The sequence below is a fragment of the Eucalyptus grandis genome, chromosome 7 (genome assembly GCF_016545825.1).
Source record: "Eucalyptus grandis isolate ANBG69807.140 chromosome 7, ASM1654582v1, whole genome shotgun sequence".
Classification (NCBI taxonomy): domain Eukaryota; kingdom Viridiplantae; phylum Streptophyta; class Magnoliopsida; order Myrtales; family Myrtaceae; genus Eucalyptus; species Eucalyptus grandis.
The window spans coordinates 50709474-50726875 of NC_052618.1; the positions used below are offsets into that span (position 1 = coordinate 50709474).

The following is a 17402-nucleotide window of genomic DNA, read 5'->3' on the forward strand; positions in this document are numbered from 1 at the left end:
CCAACATCTGAAGCCGAACCGACAAAAAGGAGAACGCGTATCACCATCAACAAGCTAATTACCAAGAGAATTCTGGAGCTGGTCACTGGGTGAGTATCGCTTTCAAAAAGAACCATTGAACTGAAAAGGAAGGAGCTTGAGCGCTTTCTACGTTCGGCTCTTCCACTCGGACGTATTGATAATCTTATCGTATCGTATTATCATGTTGCATAGAGATGTGGTAAAATCAAAGTACAATGGCATTAATTGATTTCTTTTGTCAAAGCATCGATGTCATTCTATCTAGCAATAGGTGATGCTAAGATAACGCGGCAGAATAACGGTGCCTTTTGAACTACAAATTTCTTTTGGGACTTTGCTAGCATAATAGTCTATTGTGAGTTATAAATTTTCGAAGAAGTGAATCCCACGACAATTTATAATTATTTATGATTTGATTTTTTTGTGATTGTTGACACCTAATTTTAGCAAATCTAGGAAAATAAAGAAAATAAAAATTGCATTGGAACAAATAATAGGAAAAAAATGAAAAAAATGGGGTAAATTGATTTAATTGAATTATGCAAGGAAATATGAAATTTTGATGGATGTTCGGATTTTGTTAAATGCAGCAACAATTTTGAAATCAAGTGAAAAATGGGCAATAATTGAGCTGATTGCCAAATCATACAGATTTAATTTAATGTGACAAGAAAGGGTAACTCGGGAAATGCCATATAAAGAGACTGTTTCTAATCACTATAAAAGAGAAGCTCATTTTTCATGAATTAATGGGGGGTTCAAAAAAAAAATCAAGAGAGAATCCGTAAAAAAAAAGGGGGGTTTTTCCGTCGTTCTACGGGAGAGAGAGCATACAAAAGGAAAAGCTTTAGAAAAGAAAAAAGTCAAAAAAAGTCAAAAAAGAAAAGAGGGAAGAGACGTGAGGGCCACAATTCTGAGAGCATAGAGAGACACACGTGAGAAGGGACGATTGAGAGAGGGCACGCTCGCGAGAGCTGAACAAGTCACGGTTGAAACCCCTTCACGGCCATGAATTTGTCAAGTTCATGGCCGTGCCTCGACGCCGACCCTGCTGCCAATCGTCCATTGCATTGACAACGACCAGCTTTGTTGCGATCCTCTCCGATGATAAAGTAGCAGCGTGCACCCCCTCGTCTGGCGGTGATCAACAATCACGAAGTTTTGGAGGCCACACAATTGAAAACATACTGCCACAATAGAGAGAAAAGAGGGAGAGAAGAAGCTCTCTCGGCCAACCCTTGGCGGAGACGCTCGTCTTGGCGTGCCACGACACCACCATTGTGCCCTCATCATCGACAACACTACTGCATCGCCCCTCCTTCAGCCACGAGCCAACCACTCCTATGATGACGGAGCTGCCCACGCCAAGCCGCTGCTGTTCGTGATCTGCCATCAAGTCATCGCCATCCGGGCCCAACGAGCTCAGTGCACCGTTAAGAAGTCCAGTACAATGATGCTGCACTAGCCCTCTGACGATGAAGCTACCGAACGTCGTTTGCTGATCGAGAGTTCCAGCCCAACTCCCACTACAAAATACGAAGCAAAGGACGTCCGTGAAGGAGCACATGGGCATCCACGCGTCACACCCAAGTCCAGGTTTCTTCACGGGGACAATACACTATTTTGAGAAGAAAAGTCAACACCGAGAGTTCAAGCAGTGAAAATCAAAAGGCCCGAGTTTTGGTCAAGGAAAGGAGGATTCTCTTTTGCTGAATTTTCGAGAGAAAGGCCATCATTAACGGTTATTGCCGAATTACTTCCCGCGCGTGCTACGGGCTACGTGTCTGCTCCGATTCTCATCGCGCACGACATGGCTAGACACCCTTTTCCTAGTGACGGATCTCGTCTTCTCTTTGCTTCACGAAGGTGTCGCTAATAAATTTCCTTGTTAGTCCAGCGTCTTTTAGCGTTCTTGTAGGTCTCGCGGAGCCGTTCCATAATCACTGCACCGCCGTGACGTTTCTTGCTGTCACCGAGTTGCTGCTACTTTGCTGAGACTACACCAAGTTGAGCAACAGCAGCCATCCTTGCCATGTCGTGTGCCAACCCGAGACCCATCTGCTGTGCCGAGCCTCACCCACGAGCTATTCCCGGTCATCTGTCAAGCCGATTCTGTTAAGCTCAAATGTGGCAATAACTCTTGCAACATTAGGTAATTATTTTATCCGAACTTGATTTCGATATTTTATTGCCTAATATATGTCTATTAATATCTAATATTCATATCCATGGGCGATGGACATAACTTTCAATTAGGATTTATTTCCTAATTCGCAACCGCATATAATTTTTTATTCCATCTATAAGGCTTTAGTGGAATAATTAATCACGCGGGAATAAAATTGATATCTTGATTTTTAAGGCTTAAGATCAATTTATCGAATTTATTAGCAAGATAATCAAGCTGATTTGGATATTGTTCCCTAATTCGAACGATGTATGATATCTTAGATGATTTTGAATGATTTAGTGTTTATCTTTTAATTGCTTTATTTATCTCGAAAATACAAAAAAGATTGCATTTGCATATCATATATATTAGAATTAATTTCCTGGATAGAATTGCATGATATAATAATTAGAATGCATGTTTAGATGGTATCTAGGCTAGATAATTTCTTTGAATTAAATTGCATGTCAAGATAAATTTTTGAGTTAAGATAGGATTCGGATAAGTCTATTTCCTAACTTAAAATAGATAATATCTCACTTTAGTTAGATTTTTATTGTTAGTTATTTTTAATTATGAATAAAAAATACAAAAATCATGCGCATGTCACATAGGATTAGATTCATGAAATGCACGTCATTTCGCTCCGTTTGTTTCACGGAAAATAACTTTCAGGAAAATGTTTTCCGGATTTTCCGGTGTTTGTTTCACGGAAAACCAACTACTCAAGGAAAATATTTTTCATCAATGGAAAAAACTACCTTCAAAGATAAGGAAAATGTTTTCCACTTTTGAAAAGTGGAAACATTTTCCATAACTTCTTCCACCTTATATCTTTTTATTAACACATTTTTGTTTTATTTTTATGCTTTTCTTTTCTTTTCTTTTCTTTCTTTCTTTCCTTTTCATCTTTCTTCCTTAGCTTGGCGGTGGCCGGCCCGACGAGCTTGGTGATCGGCGATCGGCCGCGGCCGCGAGCCGCTCGAGCTCTACCCTAGGCCGGCAAGGCTCCGCCTAGCCCGATCGTGGAAGCCGAGCTCGCCCGAGCCCGGCGAGCTCGGGCCTCGCCGGATCGGGCGAGGTGGAGCCTCGTCGGCTTGGGGCGAGCTCGGCTTTGCTAGATCCGGCGAGCCGGGCGGGGCTCGGGCCTCGCCCGAGCTCGCCGGAGGTCCGGCAAGCCGCGAGCTCGCCGAACCTGGCGGTGGAGCTTGGGCTCGCTTGGATTGGGAGCCCGAGCTCCGCCGCTAGATCCGGCGAGCTCGAGGCTCGCCAGAGCCCGACGAACCTCCGGCGAGCTCGGGCGAGATCACCGAGCCTCAAGCTCGCCGGATTTGGCAACCGGATCTTGGTCGGTCTGCTGGATAGTCATCCATCGTCGGGCGTGCGGCGGCGGAGGAAGGAGGAAGGAGAAGGAAAAGAAAAGGAAAAAATAAAAAGAAAAGAAAGAAAAAATAATAAAATAATAATTTTTTTTTTTATTTTTAAAATATAAATAATTAAAATTTTATTTTTAAAATATAAAAAATAAAACAAATGAACGGTGGAAAATAATAAAAATTGTATTTTTAAAAATACAAATATTTTTGGTCAATTAAAAATATTAAAATTCAATTTTTTTGATAATTTTTCATAAACAATTAAATTAGTTAATGAACGGTGGAAAATGTTTTCCACTCAAAATTTAAGTTTCATCCGAACACTGGAAAATATAGCCATTTTCCTGGAAAATGACTTATGGGAAAATGTTTTCCGGAGATGGCCCATTTTCCGCGTAAAACGAATGGACCCTTAGTGATTGTTACTATGTCCATTTAATTAGAAATTGCATATCATTAGAGTTAGTTCATTTAGTTAATATTGCATTGCATATTGCATGATTTTCATTAATCAAGTAAAAAAAAAGAAATTGTGTGTTAATTAGAAATCATATCTAGGTTGTTGATGTGAATTCTGATCTAACAATGCAGATAATTTCGTTACTTTGAGGTAAGTTCCTGCAATTTATTCATTGCTTTCCTTTGATGTTAAATTGATGGTTTGCGCACCCGCATAATCGCCTCACATGTTAGGGGAATATATTTAAAATCAATTCAAGCTGCCTTGCCAAACATTTTTCGAAAATTAAAAAGAAGTGGTACCGAAAGGACATTAGAGAAATCTAGTGTAACAAAGTCCCCATACCTATAGTCTCTGGTTCGTAGGAGTAAAGTGAAACTCCTGTTACTTTACTTGGGTTTCTAATCGACCCATCAAAAAATAAATTAGTGGCGACTCTTGATTAAAAATCAATTGCATGCTAAGAACATGAACTTAAGTCGCGAATTGGTATGGGCTTGGGAGAGCCCGGGTTAAGTTTAGGCTTAATAATCCATTAGCCAAATTTTAGGTGGTTCACCTCGAAAAATTGGTCGTGACAGTGATCTAGTAAAAGTCTCTTTGGTAACATTCTCGAAAATAACTTGTAATGTTCTTTTGTTCCTCGAAACAAAAAACGAATAGAAATCTGTTTGGTGAATTTTTTGTTTTCGGGAGTCAAAATCCATTTTTTTGTTCTCGAGAATAGATTTGGAACATAATCAATAAAAAAAAAAAGTCATTTCTTGCTCTCGGGAGTAATTTCTAGAATCAAGTCTATTTTTTTCTTTTCTCTTCTCTTTCGCTTCTTCTTTTTCCTTTTCTTCTTCTTCCTTTTGACCGCTCGTTGGCTTTGGCCATGGTCAATGACTAGTCAACGAGGGTCAGTGACTAGGGGTGTGCAAAATACCGGGAACCGCCCGGACCGCCTAGAACCGGACCGGAACCGCCCGGAACTAGTGGTTCCTAAGGGAACGGGTCCGGTTCCCGGTTCCAATTTTTCGGAACCGGTGGGTACCGGTCCGGTTCCCGGTTCCATGGGCGAATCCGCCCACCCGGACCGGACCGGAACCTTTTTAATATTAAAAAAAAAAAATACTAAAAGAAACCCTAGATTAGATCTCATCTTCTCACTCCCTTCGTCTTTGATTCTCTCTCTCTTTATCTCTTTTTGGTTCATCCTAATCTTATTGCCATTTCGATTCCTCCCCGAGCATCGACCCCGCTGCCGCTGCTATTCGCCCCATTGCGTCGGCCACCACCCGCCACAGCTGCGGAAAATTGTTTCGCGACTGTTCTATGTTGAAAACCCGACCATAGACCTCCTCCCCTCCTTCCTAACTCATAGACCCGACGGTTCTATGTTGAAAACCAAAATTGTTTCGCATCAAGATCGATTCCATGGATCCACCTGGGAACCGGACTGGACCAGCGATCCGATTCCCGGGTGGATCCATGCAACAAACGGATGGATCTCGGTTCCAATTTTTCGGAACCGGTCCTTAGCGGGTGATTCCCGGTTTTAGGTCGGGAACCGCCTGCCCGGACTATGCACACCCCTATCAGTGACCTTGTTGGAGCATTGCTGGCCCTGGCGATGCCGAGCCATGGCGAGGCTTAGCCTCGCCGGCCAGCATGAGATTGGGCCTCGCTAGGCCAACGTGAGGTCAACCTCACGCTGCCTAGACTAGTTGCTTGGCGAGGCTCACTTGGCCATTATAGGGCTTGGCCTCGCTAGCTTGGCCACCACGAGCCTTCCGTGATCTCGCCGGTCCTTGCCCTAGCCTAGTAAGGCTTTGGCGAACTTGCCAAACCTCACCCTACCGATCCTCAGCCACCACCGTGGCTGGTGACCGGTCACAAATAAGAAGGAAGAAGAAGAAGAGAAAATGAAAAAGAAAAAGAAAAAAGAGAAAAATATAATAAAATTTTAAAAAATTAAAAGAAAAAAATGAAGAATCTTACTAAACGCATTTCTATCCAAAGAATAGAAATTTTGTATAGTTATCAAGTGTGTTTTTTTGTTCAGTAATTGTTTTCGGAAACAAAATTAGAAAAAAATTATTTATGATAAAAAATTATTCTCAGAAATAGAGTCGTTATCAAACGCGTCCTAAAAATTGTCATGCAATTATTTCTCAAATCATTTATGATAAAAAATTATTCTCAGAAATAGAGTTGTTACCAAACGCGTCCTAAAAATTGTCATACAATCATTTCTCATTTCGACCTCACAAAATCCAACATGGGCCCCTTGACGCGTACTGTAACAACCTCGACCCCACTGTGTAATATTGTCCACTTTGAACACTAAGTCGTCACGGTTTGAAAACATGTCACACAGATTAGAGGGATCTAAGCCTTATAAACTAGCGCTAGGACTCCCCCCTAAGGGATGTGGGACAGGAGACGCACCCTTGCTCGGGCCATTACACTCTCCTCGCCCATATACTGCCGATGTGATCCTAGTCCATCCCTTTGTACTGCCCCAGGTCTGGGTCGTCACACGTACCCCACCACAAGCCACAATCTCCACTGTCCTCTTGTGCCGCATTGACATCCTCAGTGTCGGCTCGAGAGGGCAAGGTGGTGATGGACGAGCAAGCGATGGTAGAGGCAGGATCAAATGGCATGCGGCGCGTGAGGATGGTGGAGATTGTGGCTAGTTGTGGGGTGCGTATCAAGGGGCCCTTACTGGATTTTGTGAGGCCTGATGAGGATGACGATGTGGTGGAGGATGATGATGAGCTGAAACTGGAGGCATTTGGGAGTGGAGCTTATGACTGAGGTTGATGATGAGCTGGCACTGGTGAGGGCCTTGCTTAAGAGCAAGAGTCATTTGCTAAAGATGAATTCTTTTTGGAAAAATGCCAAAGGAGAGACAAAAGAGAGTGGCGTATTGGCGTTTGATAGAAAAAGAAATTTTTGGTTCGAAAGGCAGCGTTATCTAAAATCTCATGCATACTCTGTTGGATGTTAGATAATTCATATAAAATTTAATGCGGAAATTCATAACAAATCAAGGATCTTTGATCTTCATGATTTTCACGAATAGATGAAGACATACTTTTATCCATAACGTTACGCTTGATGATGATCGTTGTAACAAATCCAAATAATTCGAATCAAATGAAGAAATCCGATTTCTCTCCCTTAACCCACTAAACCTTAATGTATTCAATTGATGGAGGAGAGAATATGTTCTTTTAGTTACTGTTGTTCGTTGTGGGTGGAGAGAGGACCGGACTCTTTTATACGTTCGTTAAAAATGTGCCTTCCATCAAAGCGATATACCATTTCGTTTTATTAGAGTTGTACCTTCTCATAACCAATATTATTTATAGCATTTCAATAATTATTAAACCATATAATAAATCACATAATATGGGTCACAATAATTCTTACATTCTCCCACTTGGCCCATATGATTCTCCTTTCATGGTTTAATAAAGACTATAATGTGCACAATAAGATTATGTTATAAAATTTCATTAAATTGGCAATCATATAATAATCACAATTAAGTAAAGAAAACTAATGCGAGTCATAGCGGTTATATGTCATTAATCGACATAGTCCCTTCTATGTACTACAACTATAGCACTTTACTTAACATGATCCATAAATGAGAAGTACGGTAATAGTCCAACCATAATATTTCTTTAGAAACTATCATGTTTAACATTCATCTATTTCCATAATGTATACTAAATAGAAAACATGAAATATCAGAAACATGTAAGTGAGCTCAAAGTGTCAAATACATAAACTTAATACAATCATAATACAAACATTAATGACGTCCAATAATGCCCATCCTTTCAACATGCTCATTAAATGTTTTGGGCGGCAATCCTTTTGTTAAGGGATCTGCGATCATAAGATTGATGCTAATGTGCTCAATTGACACTCTTTGTTTCTGAACTTCTTCTTTGACAGACAAGTATTTGATCTCCATATGCTTAGCACCCTTAGAATACTTGTCGTTCTTAGAGAAGAAAACTGCTGCAGAGTTATCACAATGAATTTTCAGCGGCTTGGCAATACTGTCAACGATCACAAGCCTTGAAATAAAATTCCGCAGCCATAATCCATGAATTGTGGCCTCAAAGCATGCCACAAATTCAGCTTCCATAGTGGATGCAGCAATAACCGACTGCTTCGCACTCTTCCATGAAATTGCCCCTCTAGCCAGAAGAAACAAGTAACCAAATGTTGATTTTCTTGTATCGGCACATCCGGCTAAGTCTGAATCTGAATATCCAATCACCTCAAGATGATCAGATCTTTTATAAGTGAGCATATGATTCTTCGTTCCTTGCAAGTATCTAAGAACTTTCTTTGCAGCTTTCCAATGATCCATTCCAGGATTACTTTGATACCTACCCAGCATTCCGACAGCAAAACTGATGTTTGGTCTGGTGCAAGTTTGTGCATACATTAAGCTCCCCACAATAGATGCATAATGAATATTATTCATTTGTTCTCGTTCCAATTCACTTTTCGGACATTGCATAAGGCTAAATTTATCACCTTTCTGAATTGGAACTATTCCCGCTGAACATTTACTCATATTAAATCTCTCTAAAATTTTCTTAATGTAGGCTTTTTGAGACAATCCTAATAATCCTTGTGATCTATCACGAAATATTTCTATTCCTATCACATATGTTGCCTCTCCCATATCCTTCATTTCAAAATTCTTAGAGAGAAATTTCTTGGTTTTATGTAACAAACCAAGATCATTAGCAGCAAGCAAAATATCATCAACATACAGAACTAGAAAAATAAACTTGCTCCCACTAATCTTCATATATATACACCGATCAACGGTGTTTTCCTTAAATCCAAATGAAGTTATGGTATCGTTAAACTTAAGATACCATTGTTGGGAAGCTTGTTTAAGTCCATATATCGACTTCTTTAATTTACATACCATGTGTTCCTTTCCTTTAACTGAAAAGCCTTTGGGTTGGTCCATATAAACCTCTTCTTTTAAATTCCCATTAAGAAATGCGGTTTTTACATCCATTTAGTGTAACTCCAAGTCATAATGAGCCACCAAAGTCATAATGATTCTAAGTGAGTCCTTCTTAAAGACTGGTGAAAATGTCTCTTTATAGTCAATGCCTTCTTTCTGAGTAAAACCCTTTGTAACAAGTTTGGCTTTATGTCGTTCAATATTGCCTTTTGAGTCGCGCTTGGTCTTAAAGACCCATTTACACCCGACCTTCTTACATCCTTTAGGCAATTCAATAATATCCTAAACTTGATTTTGATGCATGGATTTTAACTCTTCTTCCATGGCATTAAACCATTCATTAGAATCTTCACATTTCATGGCTTGGGAAAATGAATCTGGATCATTTCCAATTCCTAAGTCAATTTCTGACTCTTGTAGATAAATCATATAGTCATCAGAAATAGCCGACCTCTTTTCTCTTTGAGATCTCCTTAATGCTATTTCTTGTGACTCGACCATTGGAGGTTCATCATTGACATCTTCATTATCGAGTGTTTGTTCATTAATTTGTTGTTCTCGATTATTGTTAGATTGTACTATAATATCCTACCCTTACTTCTTGAATGCAAGCATCACGCATTCTTTCACTCCCACTAATGTCACCATTCTCAATGAACCTAGCATTTCCAGATTCAACAATTCTTGTACTATGATTAAGACAATAAACTTTATACCCTTTGGATTTCTCTGCATAACCAATGAAATAACCACTGGTCGTTCTTGAATCCAATTTCCTTTCATGTGGATTGTAAATTCTTACTTCTGCTTGACAACCCCAAACATGCAGGTGTCGTAAACTAGGTTTCCTTCCCGTCCACAGTTCAAATTGAGTCTTTGGAACTGCCTTACTAGGAACCCTATTTAATAAGTATATAGAAGTCTTTAAAGTATACATTCACAAAGACAAGGGTAAAAATGAATGACTCATCATACTCCTAACCATTTCCATTAAAGTACGGTTACGTCTTTCTGCTACACCATTTTTCTTGTGGTGTACCTGGCATTGTGTATTGAGCACAAATGCCATGTCTTTCAAGGAATTTAACAAATGGACCTGGACATTATCCCGATTCATCATATTTTCCATAATATTCACCGCCTCTATCCGATCTTACTATTTTCACCTTTCTATCTAATTGTCTCTCAATCTCTTTAATATACACTTCAAGTGCATTCACTGATTGAGACTTATCATGCAGTAGATAAATGTAACCATAATGTGAAAAATCATCAATAAAGGTTATGAAATAGCTTTCCTTACCAAAAGATGGAACATCAAAAGGACCACATATGTTATTATGTATAATTTCAAGAAGTTCTGTGCTTCTTGTGGCACATTTCTTAGTGTGCTTTGTTTATTTACCTTTAATACAATCAATACACACTCCAAGGTCAGTAAAATCCAAATTTGGAAGAATTTCATTTTCACTAATTTTGCATTCTTTCTTTGGATATATGACCCAACCGTTTATGCCACAAGTAAGCAGAATTTTCATTCACCAAACTTCGTTTAGTGCCAACATTATGATGCAAGGTCATTAATGTCTCAACAAAAGTATTATCAAGTTTAAATTTGTAGAGACCATAACATAAAGTTCCAGTTCCAATAAGAGTATCACTCTTAAATAGACTGAAAGATTCAGATCCAAACTTACAATAAAATCCCGCCACATCAAGTCTTGGCAAAAAAACTAAATTGCGAGAAAATGTAGGTACATAAAGGGTTCGAAACAAATCCAAATAATGTCCAGTATCTAAGATCAAACGATAAGTGCCAATGCCTTCAACTGGAGCTTTGTTTCTGTTCCCCGTAATCACATAACTTTTATTTGGCTTTATAGTTTGGATCGTAAGAAATCCTGCATCGTATTTGACACATGAGTGGTGGCACCAGAATCAATCCACCAAGTATTATAAGGAACTTCAGTAAAGTTTGATTCAAAACATACTAAAGCACAAGGCTTACCTTTCTTTTCGAACCAAGCCTTACATTTCAAACAATCTTTCTTCAAGTGTCTAATTTTGTTGCAAAAATGACACTTAATAAGATTGTGTTTCTTCTTGTGGATTTGAGAAGCCTTTGAAGAGTCATTCGGGGACGTGTAGTCCTTTCTTCTTGCTCCTTCCACCTTTCCTCTTAAAATTCTTTCGAACTTCTTGATGACTTGAGAGATGAACAGAATGAGTCTTTTGATTCTTTATCCTTATTTCCTCTTAAACTAGCATACTGACCAATTCGTTTACATTCCACTTATCCTTTATAGTGTTGTAATTCATTTAAAATGACCCATATTGCTCATGAGGCAAGGAATTAACTATAAATTGTACTAAAAAGTACTCATCTACATTTATTCCCAAAGTCCTTAATTTTGCTGCTAAATTCGTCATCTCAAGTATATGCTCATGCATGGTACGCGAACCATCATATTTCATGGTGGTTAGTGTACTCATCAATGTACCAGCAAGTGACTTATCAGCAGTTTGAGAACGCTCTTCCACAAATTTCATAAATTCCTTAGCATTGTTGGTCTTAGGAAGAGAAGTCTTTAAGTTGTTTGCAACTGTCATTCGCATAAACATTAAGCTCAGTTTGTTCGATCTTTCCCAAGCTTTATGGAAAGACTTTTCATCATTGCTACTTTCATCAGTAATAGCAGCTGGTTTCTCAGCTTGAAGTGCTAAATCAAGATCCAGGACACCTAAGTGAAACTGGACTTGTTCACTCCAATCAGGAAAATTTATCCCATTGAATAAGGGAACAGATGAGGCGTGCGAATGGAGTGAAACAAGTACAAATACTGCAAATGTGCAAGAAAATACTCATACATTAATGCTTTGAGAATATCACCTAATCAGATTCAAACTAAATTACACATGCACATCATAGTTCTCTTTTGGGCGATCCTATGATATACAAATATATATAAACCATAATGATGCTAATAACTTTTATTTGATAATTGTAAATATATCTTATTAAAATTTATTTGTTATCTTTGGATATACAAACAAATTTAACAAATCATATTAATTATCAACCACCATGTTCATGAATTATAAGAAAATAATTAACCTTTGGGTTAATCCCTAAGTTCTTATAATAAATGAACTTCAATATACCCATAACTCCAATAATGATATAAAACATATCAATTTCATATATAGCATCAATTAATCATGGGTAATTGAATAAAATAATTTACAATATCAAAAATTCAAAAGACTTCAAGGTTCGGCCACTTTGGTGACTAACAAACCATTCATAATATGAATTTTCAATATTGTAAAATACAAATATTTACCAAATTTGCACACAATGACAAAAACTTAATCAAAGTATAAGGGAAAAATCATAAAATCATAATTCCATAAGGGTAGAACCATAAAATTATAATCCATGGGCAAAATGGTAAATAATAAGCAATGGCAGAATCGTAATTATAAATTAAACAGGGGCAGAACAGTAAATAACCATCAAAGGGAGGGCAAAACGGTAATTAGGAGCCTCGGGAGGGGCAAAATCGTAAAAGTCCGCTCGGGGACGTCAGGCACGTGCCTTCGTCCTCGGCGGGCGCATGCCTCGCACGCGCGCGTTCGGCGCGTGCACGCACCTGCAACCGTGCGGGAAGCCCCCGCGCGTGGATCCCACGCGCGCAGCGCTTGCGCGCGCGTGACGGCGCGTGGCGCGTGGGTTCCACACGCCTGCAACTGCAGCCCGCGCGTGGATCCCGCGCGCCTTCTTCCTCGCGCACAGATGTGATTTTTTACCGGTTTTTAGCCGTTCCGCCGCGGTTTCGCCGCCCGTTCCTTCTCCGGTAGCCCATTCTAGACACAAATAAAATAATGGGTTTTGAAGAGCATGCCGGCAAAATCACATGGGTCCAAGTTTCGGCGAAAATGACCAAGAAATTGGCCCCAAATCAAACCAAAGTTTCATAACACAAAACCTCCACCACCGCCGCTTCCGCCGCTCGATTAGCCTTCGGCGAACACCAATATACCGGAAAAACTCATGGCTAATGTTCCTCATGGCAGTAGACGGTGTGGGTCCGAAATCAAGCGGTGGGTTGCCGGATTTTCCCCGGAACCGGCGAGTTTCTTACTTGCCCTCAAAATTCCGAATTTTTCCATTTTCGTCCATTTCCACTTGTGCACAGTAACTTTTCTTCACCATTTTAGTCCATGAAAAACGTTCCATCATTCGGATTTTCTTTAACAGAACCTTCCAAAACATTTCAACAACAACAAATGCTACGAACAGGATCATTCAACAAATCATCATACATAAATCATAATATTTCTTTAAACGGAAAAATCATGCGATCATAAATCAAATGCTCTGATACCAACTGTTAGATAATTCATATAAAACTTAATGCGGAAATTCATAACAAATCAAGGATCTTTGATCTTCATGATTTTCACGAATAGATGAAGACATACCTTTATTCATAACGCTATGCTTGATGATGATCGTTGTAGCAAATCCAAATAATTCGAATCAAATGAAGAAATCCGATTTCTCTCCCTTAACCCACCAAACCTTAATGTATTCAATTGATGGAGGAGAGAATACATTCTTTTAGTTACTGTTGTTCGTTGTGGGTGGAGAGAGGACCAAACTCTTTCATATGTTCATTGAAAATGTGCCTTCCATCAAAGCGATATACCATTTCGTTTTATTAGAGTCGTACATTCTCATAACCAATATTATTTATAGTATTTCAATAATTATTAAACCATATAATAAATCACATAATATGGGCCACAATAATTCTTACATTGGATTCATATGTTGTTAATAATAGGTGTAGACAAAGCTTGTGAGAGATTTCCATTTGGACATAAATAACACAATTCGTACAATCACTTAATACATAAAACGACAGTCACTTAATACATTAAACCGAGTGCATGAAAGCAATAAGACCAAAATAGAAAAAAGAATCTAACAAAACAGAGGAAATTATTCAAAACGCCACACGAGCCCCAGATTGCGAATACCCCGGGAAGTGTCAGGCCAAGACCTCTCTCTGGCCTTCATGAGCAAAACCCTAGCCCAGGCCACCCACGCTTCCCAGGACATCCTCTTGTCCCAGGGGCTCCCCCACCCCAGCAGCAGCCGCAGCCCGGCCTCAGCCTCCCTCTCCGCCTCCTCGTACCGCCCTTTCCCCAGGCACAGCTGCCCCAGCACCACCCGCGGCTCCCCGACGAATGGGTTCTTCTTGATGCTCTCCCTCAGCTTGCGCTCCACCGCGTCGTAGTGCTCGGCCCCTCCGGACTTGCTCGCCTCGCACACCGCTTCCCAGTACTTGTCCCTCGCCTCGATCTGGTCCCCCGTGTCGAGGACCCGTGTGCAGGAGTCGAACACCGGTGGCAGCACCAGCTCGATGTCCTCATCCCGCTCTTCTGATGGCAGCTCGGAGTCCGCATGGCTTTTGCTCTTCTTCCTCTCGAGCGTGAAGAGCTCTTCCTCTCTCGCTACGAGCATGTAGACCGCGCCCATCCTCGATATCAAGTTCATCCAGAGCCCGGGCTTCCCGTCCCCGGGCCACAATGCCCAGAAATTGTTCCCGGTGAACTCCAACCGTCCGTCGCCATTCTCGAACAGCATGTCCTGGAAAGTAAATGGTTTCAGTTTCTCACCATAAGAAGGCTCGAACGAGGTGAGAATTCACACAGAGAAGCTCGAAATAACCGATTGGCTCATTTGTTTATAGTAGTAATATTTCTCATCAGCAACTGTAACGAGTGACAGATCCAAGTACAATGACAAGACAACCGTTACCTGAAACCCAAAAAACTGGTCGCTGAAATCGGCCATGGCCATCATCAAGAAAACTGCGACCACCCTCCTTGAGACGAGCACGTCCTCTCCGGTCTTTCTGTGCTTCACCTTTATCCCCTTGGCTGGCAACAGCGACTGGACCTTCTTCCGCCATGTCTCGTCACCTTTGAACGCTCCATTCTCCCTGGCGTTCTGGAGGGACATCTCTGAGAGCTTCAGGTTTTTAACGAGCTCTGAGTCGTCATAGTGGGAGAGCAGGTCATTGTGGATAAGGGTCGGCCATGGGACGATGCAGTAGAGGTGGATGAGGCGCTCAGCGGCATTGCCGACGAAGCTGCGGACGACATCACGGCTGGTGTTGGGTTTGAAGATGGCCAGGTTGTCGGAGGAGTTGGAGTAGGCAGAGTGGTAGAGACCGCAGAGGCAGACGGCTTCAGGGGCCTGCCAGAGATGGAGGATACGATAAATGTCGACCAGATGCTCAAGGAAGCTGGCATTTTTGTGCCAGCACTCCCCGGCACCGACCGAGCGGAGGGTGGCCACAAGTGAGGGGAGGCGTGGATCAACGACCTCGAGCTCGCCACGCAGGAAGGGTCGCGCGGCATCGAGGAGGGCTTGGAGGTCCGCAGTGGCAGGAGGAGAGACAGATTGTGGTGGTGCTGTGGAGGCCATAGGGTTTGTCGAGAGAGAGAGGTGATGGAGTTTAAGTTTGGATTGTTTGTGGAAGAAGAGAGACCGATGGGGTAATAAGGTTTTCTTGTGAGCAAGAGTTTGTGTTTGTTGAGACATTTATAGCATTCTTTTGGAGGAGTGTGTGGTTGCTACTGGACTTAGCTAAAGATCAAAGATCGAAATGAGAAAAAAAATGTTATAATGGGATCCTTATCAGTAATAAGAAGTTTGTAAAATAATAATTTTGAAGGATATTTTAGTTTGCTTTTGTATCTGCTTTCGGTTCACTAGTAATTTGATCACAGGCCATGCGCTTGTTACCGGTATGAGACATAAAGATTCATTTCTCGGGTGTTTATGTTGATGGAGGAAATATATTTGTGGACACATAGTTCGATAACTCAATTACATAAATACTACATTGAATTTATACTCTAACTGATAGCACAAAAAATTATTATGCGAGCACAACTAATCTCAAAATACATAAAGAATAGATTACTTTTAATTATTGAATATACTTGCTATGATTAGAAATTAGAGTTGGTGGTAAATAATCATTTATACCGATGGCAGTGATTATATTTTTCCAGTACCCGCATTAATCTAATTTTCTCCGTGTCAATAGACACGAGTATAAGATTTTTATTTATTTTTTATTTATTGTAGATTTAGGATAAAATTATCTTAAATAGACTAGCGGTAGCGGGGATATGAGGTACAAAATCAACAGCAGTGTTGACGATATGTGAAGAGTTTGTATTTTTGTGTGGACTCAATGCGAATTCTACTAGTTTTTAACAATATCAGTTTTCGTATGGAATTATGCGGTTTCGTGCAAATAAAAAAAAAAAGGGTTCTTTGCTTGCAGGTAAATCCCAACAAATGCTAGCAAGTGTAAAAAAACCGTCAGTTAAAAAAGAAAAGAAAAAAAGGAAGGTAACTTATCACCTAGATAACCACAGGGAAATTACCGACATTTTTATGAAATTATCAATTTTTATGATAGTTTGCGAGTTATCAATTTTTTTATTATATTATCAGATTTTATTCTTAAAATTTACCAATGCTTTGCATTTACAAGTTCTAATATGTTCTTATATGAATTTACCAATCTAAGTTAGATTGATTTATAAAAGTTGGGAACCACTCTAATTGAGATTAGTTTCTTAAAAAAAAAAGTACGCAATTATAAAAGTTGTTGAGCAACAAGGCAAATTAGCTTAAAAAATAAATAAATTTAGGAAGCAACTAAAAAAAAAAAGGCTAACCAGAAACTAGTTCTTTTAAAGTTTACTAATAAATTGGCGAGTTGGATGACATATGATAATTGGTGGATGTACATGTTTGTAATTTTTTGTGCTATTAAATCTAAATTAATAGAAATTCATGAAGAGTAAATTTGTAATAAATATATTTGATATGAGGTTTTTGATGATATGGTAAGTTTATCATAAGTATATCAATGTAGAGTTTTCGATGGTAAAAAAATTAATCTAGGGTAAAGTTTATCATAAATATATTAATTTGAATTTTTTTGCTTATTGTACAATATTGGCATCGTGCTTGGTGACCCTAAACCGGAATTCTGTCCTTTTTGTCAGGAGGGATGCAGTAATTCTAGTCCATTCCCTCAAAATATATATGAAAGAAGTGAAAGGTGCTTTGGCACGAGGCCCCCAAAAGATTTACATGGATCCACCGGCACGTGTGAACTGTAGCATAGCATGAGACGGAAAATGACTCAACAAAAAAACAGAGAGTAAAAAGTGAGGCCATGTGTTCACGATCAACCACTACAGTCTCTCAACCATTTCTCGGGAAATTAATCCCTTTTATGGCCAATTTTCAACAGCGTAAAAGTATTTGGTAAC

General features: G+C 39.8%; 1 protein-coding gene across 1 annotated transcript; it reads right to left on the reverse strand.

Annotated features, from left to right (window-relative positions):
- Positions 1 to 14034: 14034 nt before the first annotated feature.
- LOC104455770 lies at positions 14035 to 15528 on the reverse strand. Its single transcript, XM_010070503.3, has 2 exons — positions 14857 to 15528; positions 14035 to 14685 (listed from the first exon to the last, which is right to left on the reverse strand). The coding sequence occupies exons 1-2, from the start codon at positions 15526 to 15528 to the stop codon at positions 14035 to 14037; spliced, it is 1323 nt and encodes a 440-aa protein (XP_010068805.1).
- Positions 15529 to 17402: the final 1874 nt, after the last annotated feature.

What these genes read in the sequence shown, in the direction of transcription:
- LOC104455770 (XM_010070503.3), bottom strand. Translation starts at nt 15,528, where the DNA reads ATGGCCTCCACAGCACCACCACAATCTGTCTCTCCTCCTGCCACTGCG. An exon ending in ACCAGTTTTTTGGGTTTCAG is followed by an intron (nt 14,686 to 14,856) that starts GTAACGGTTGTC and finishes TTTACTTTCCAG; the next exon opens with GACATGCTGTTCGAGAATGG.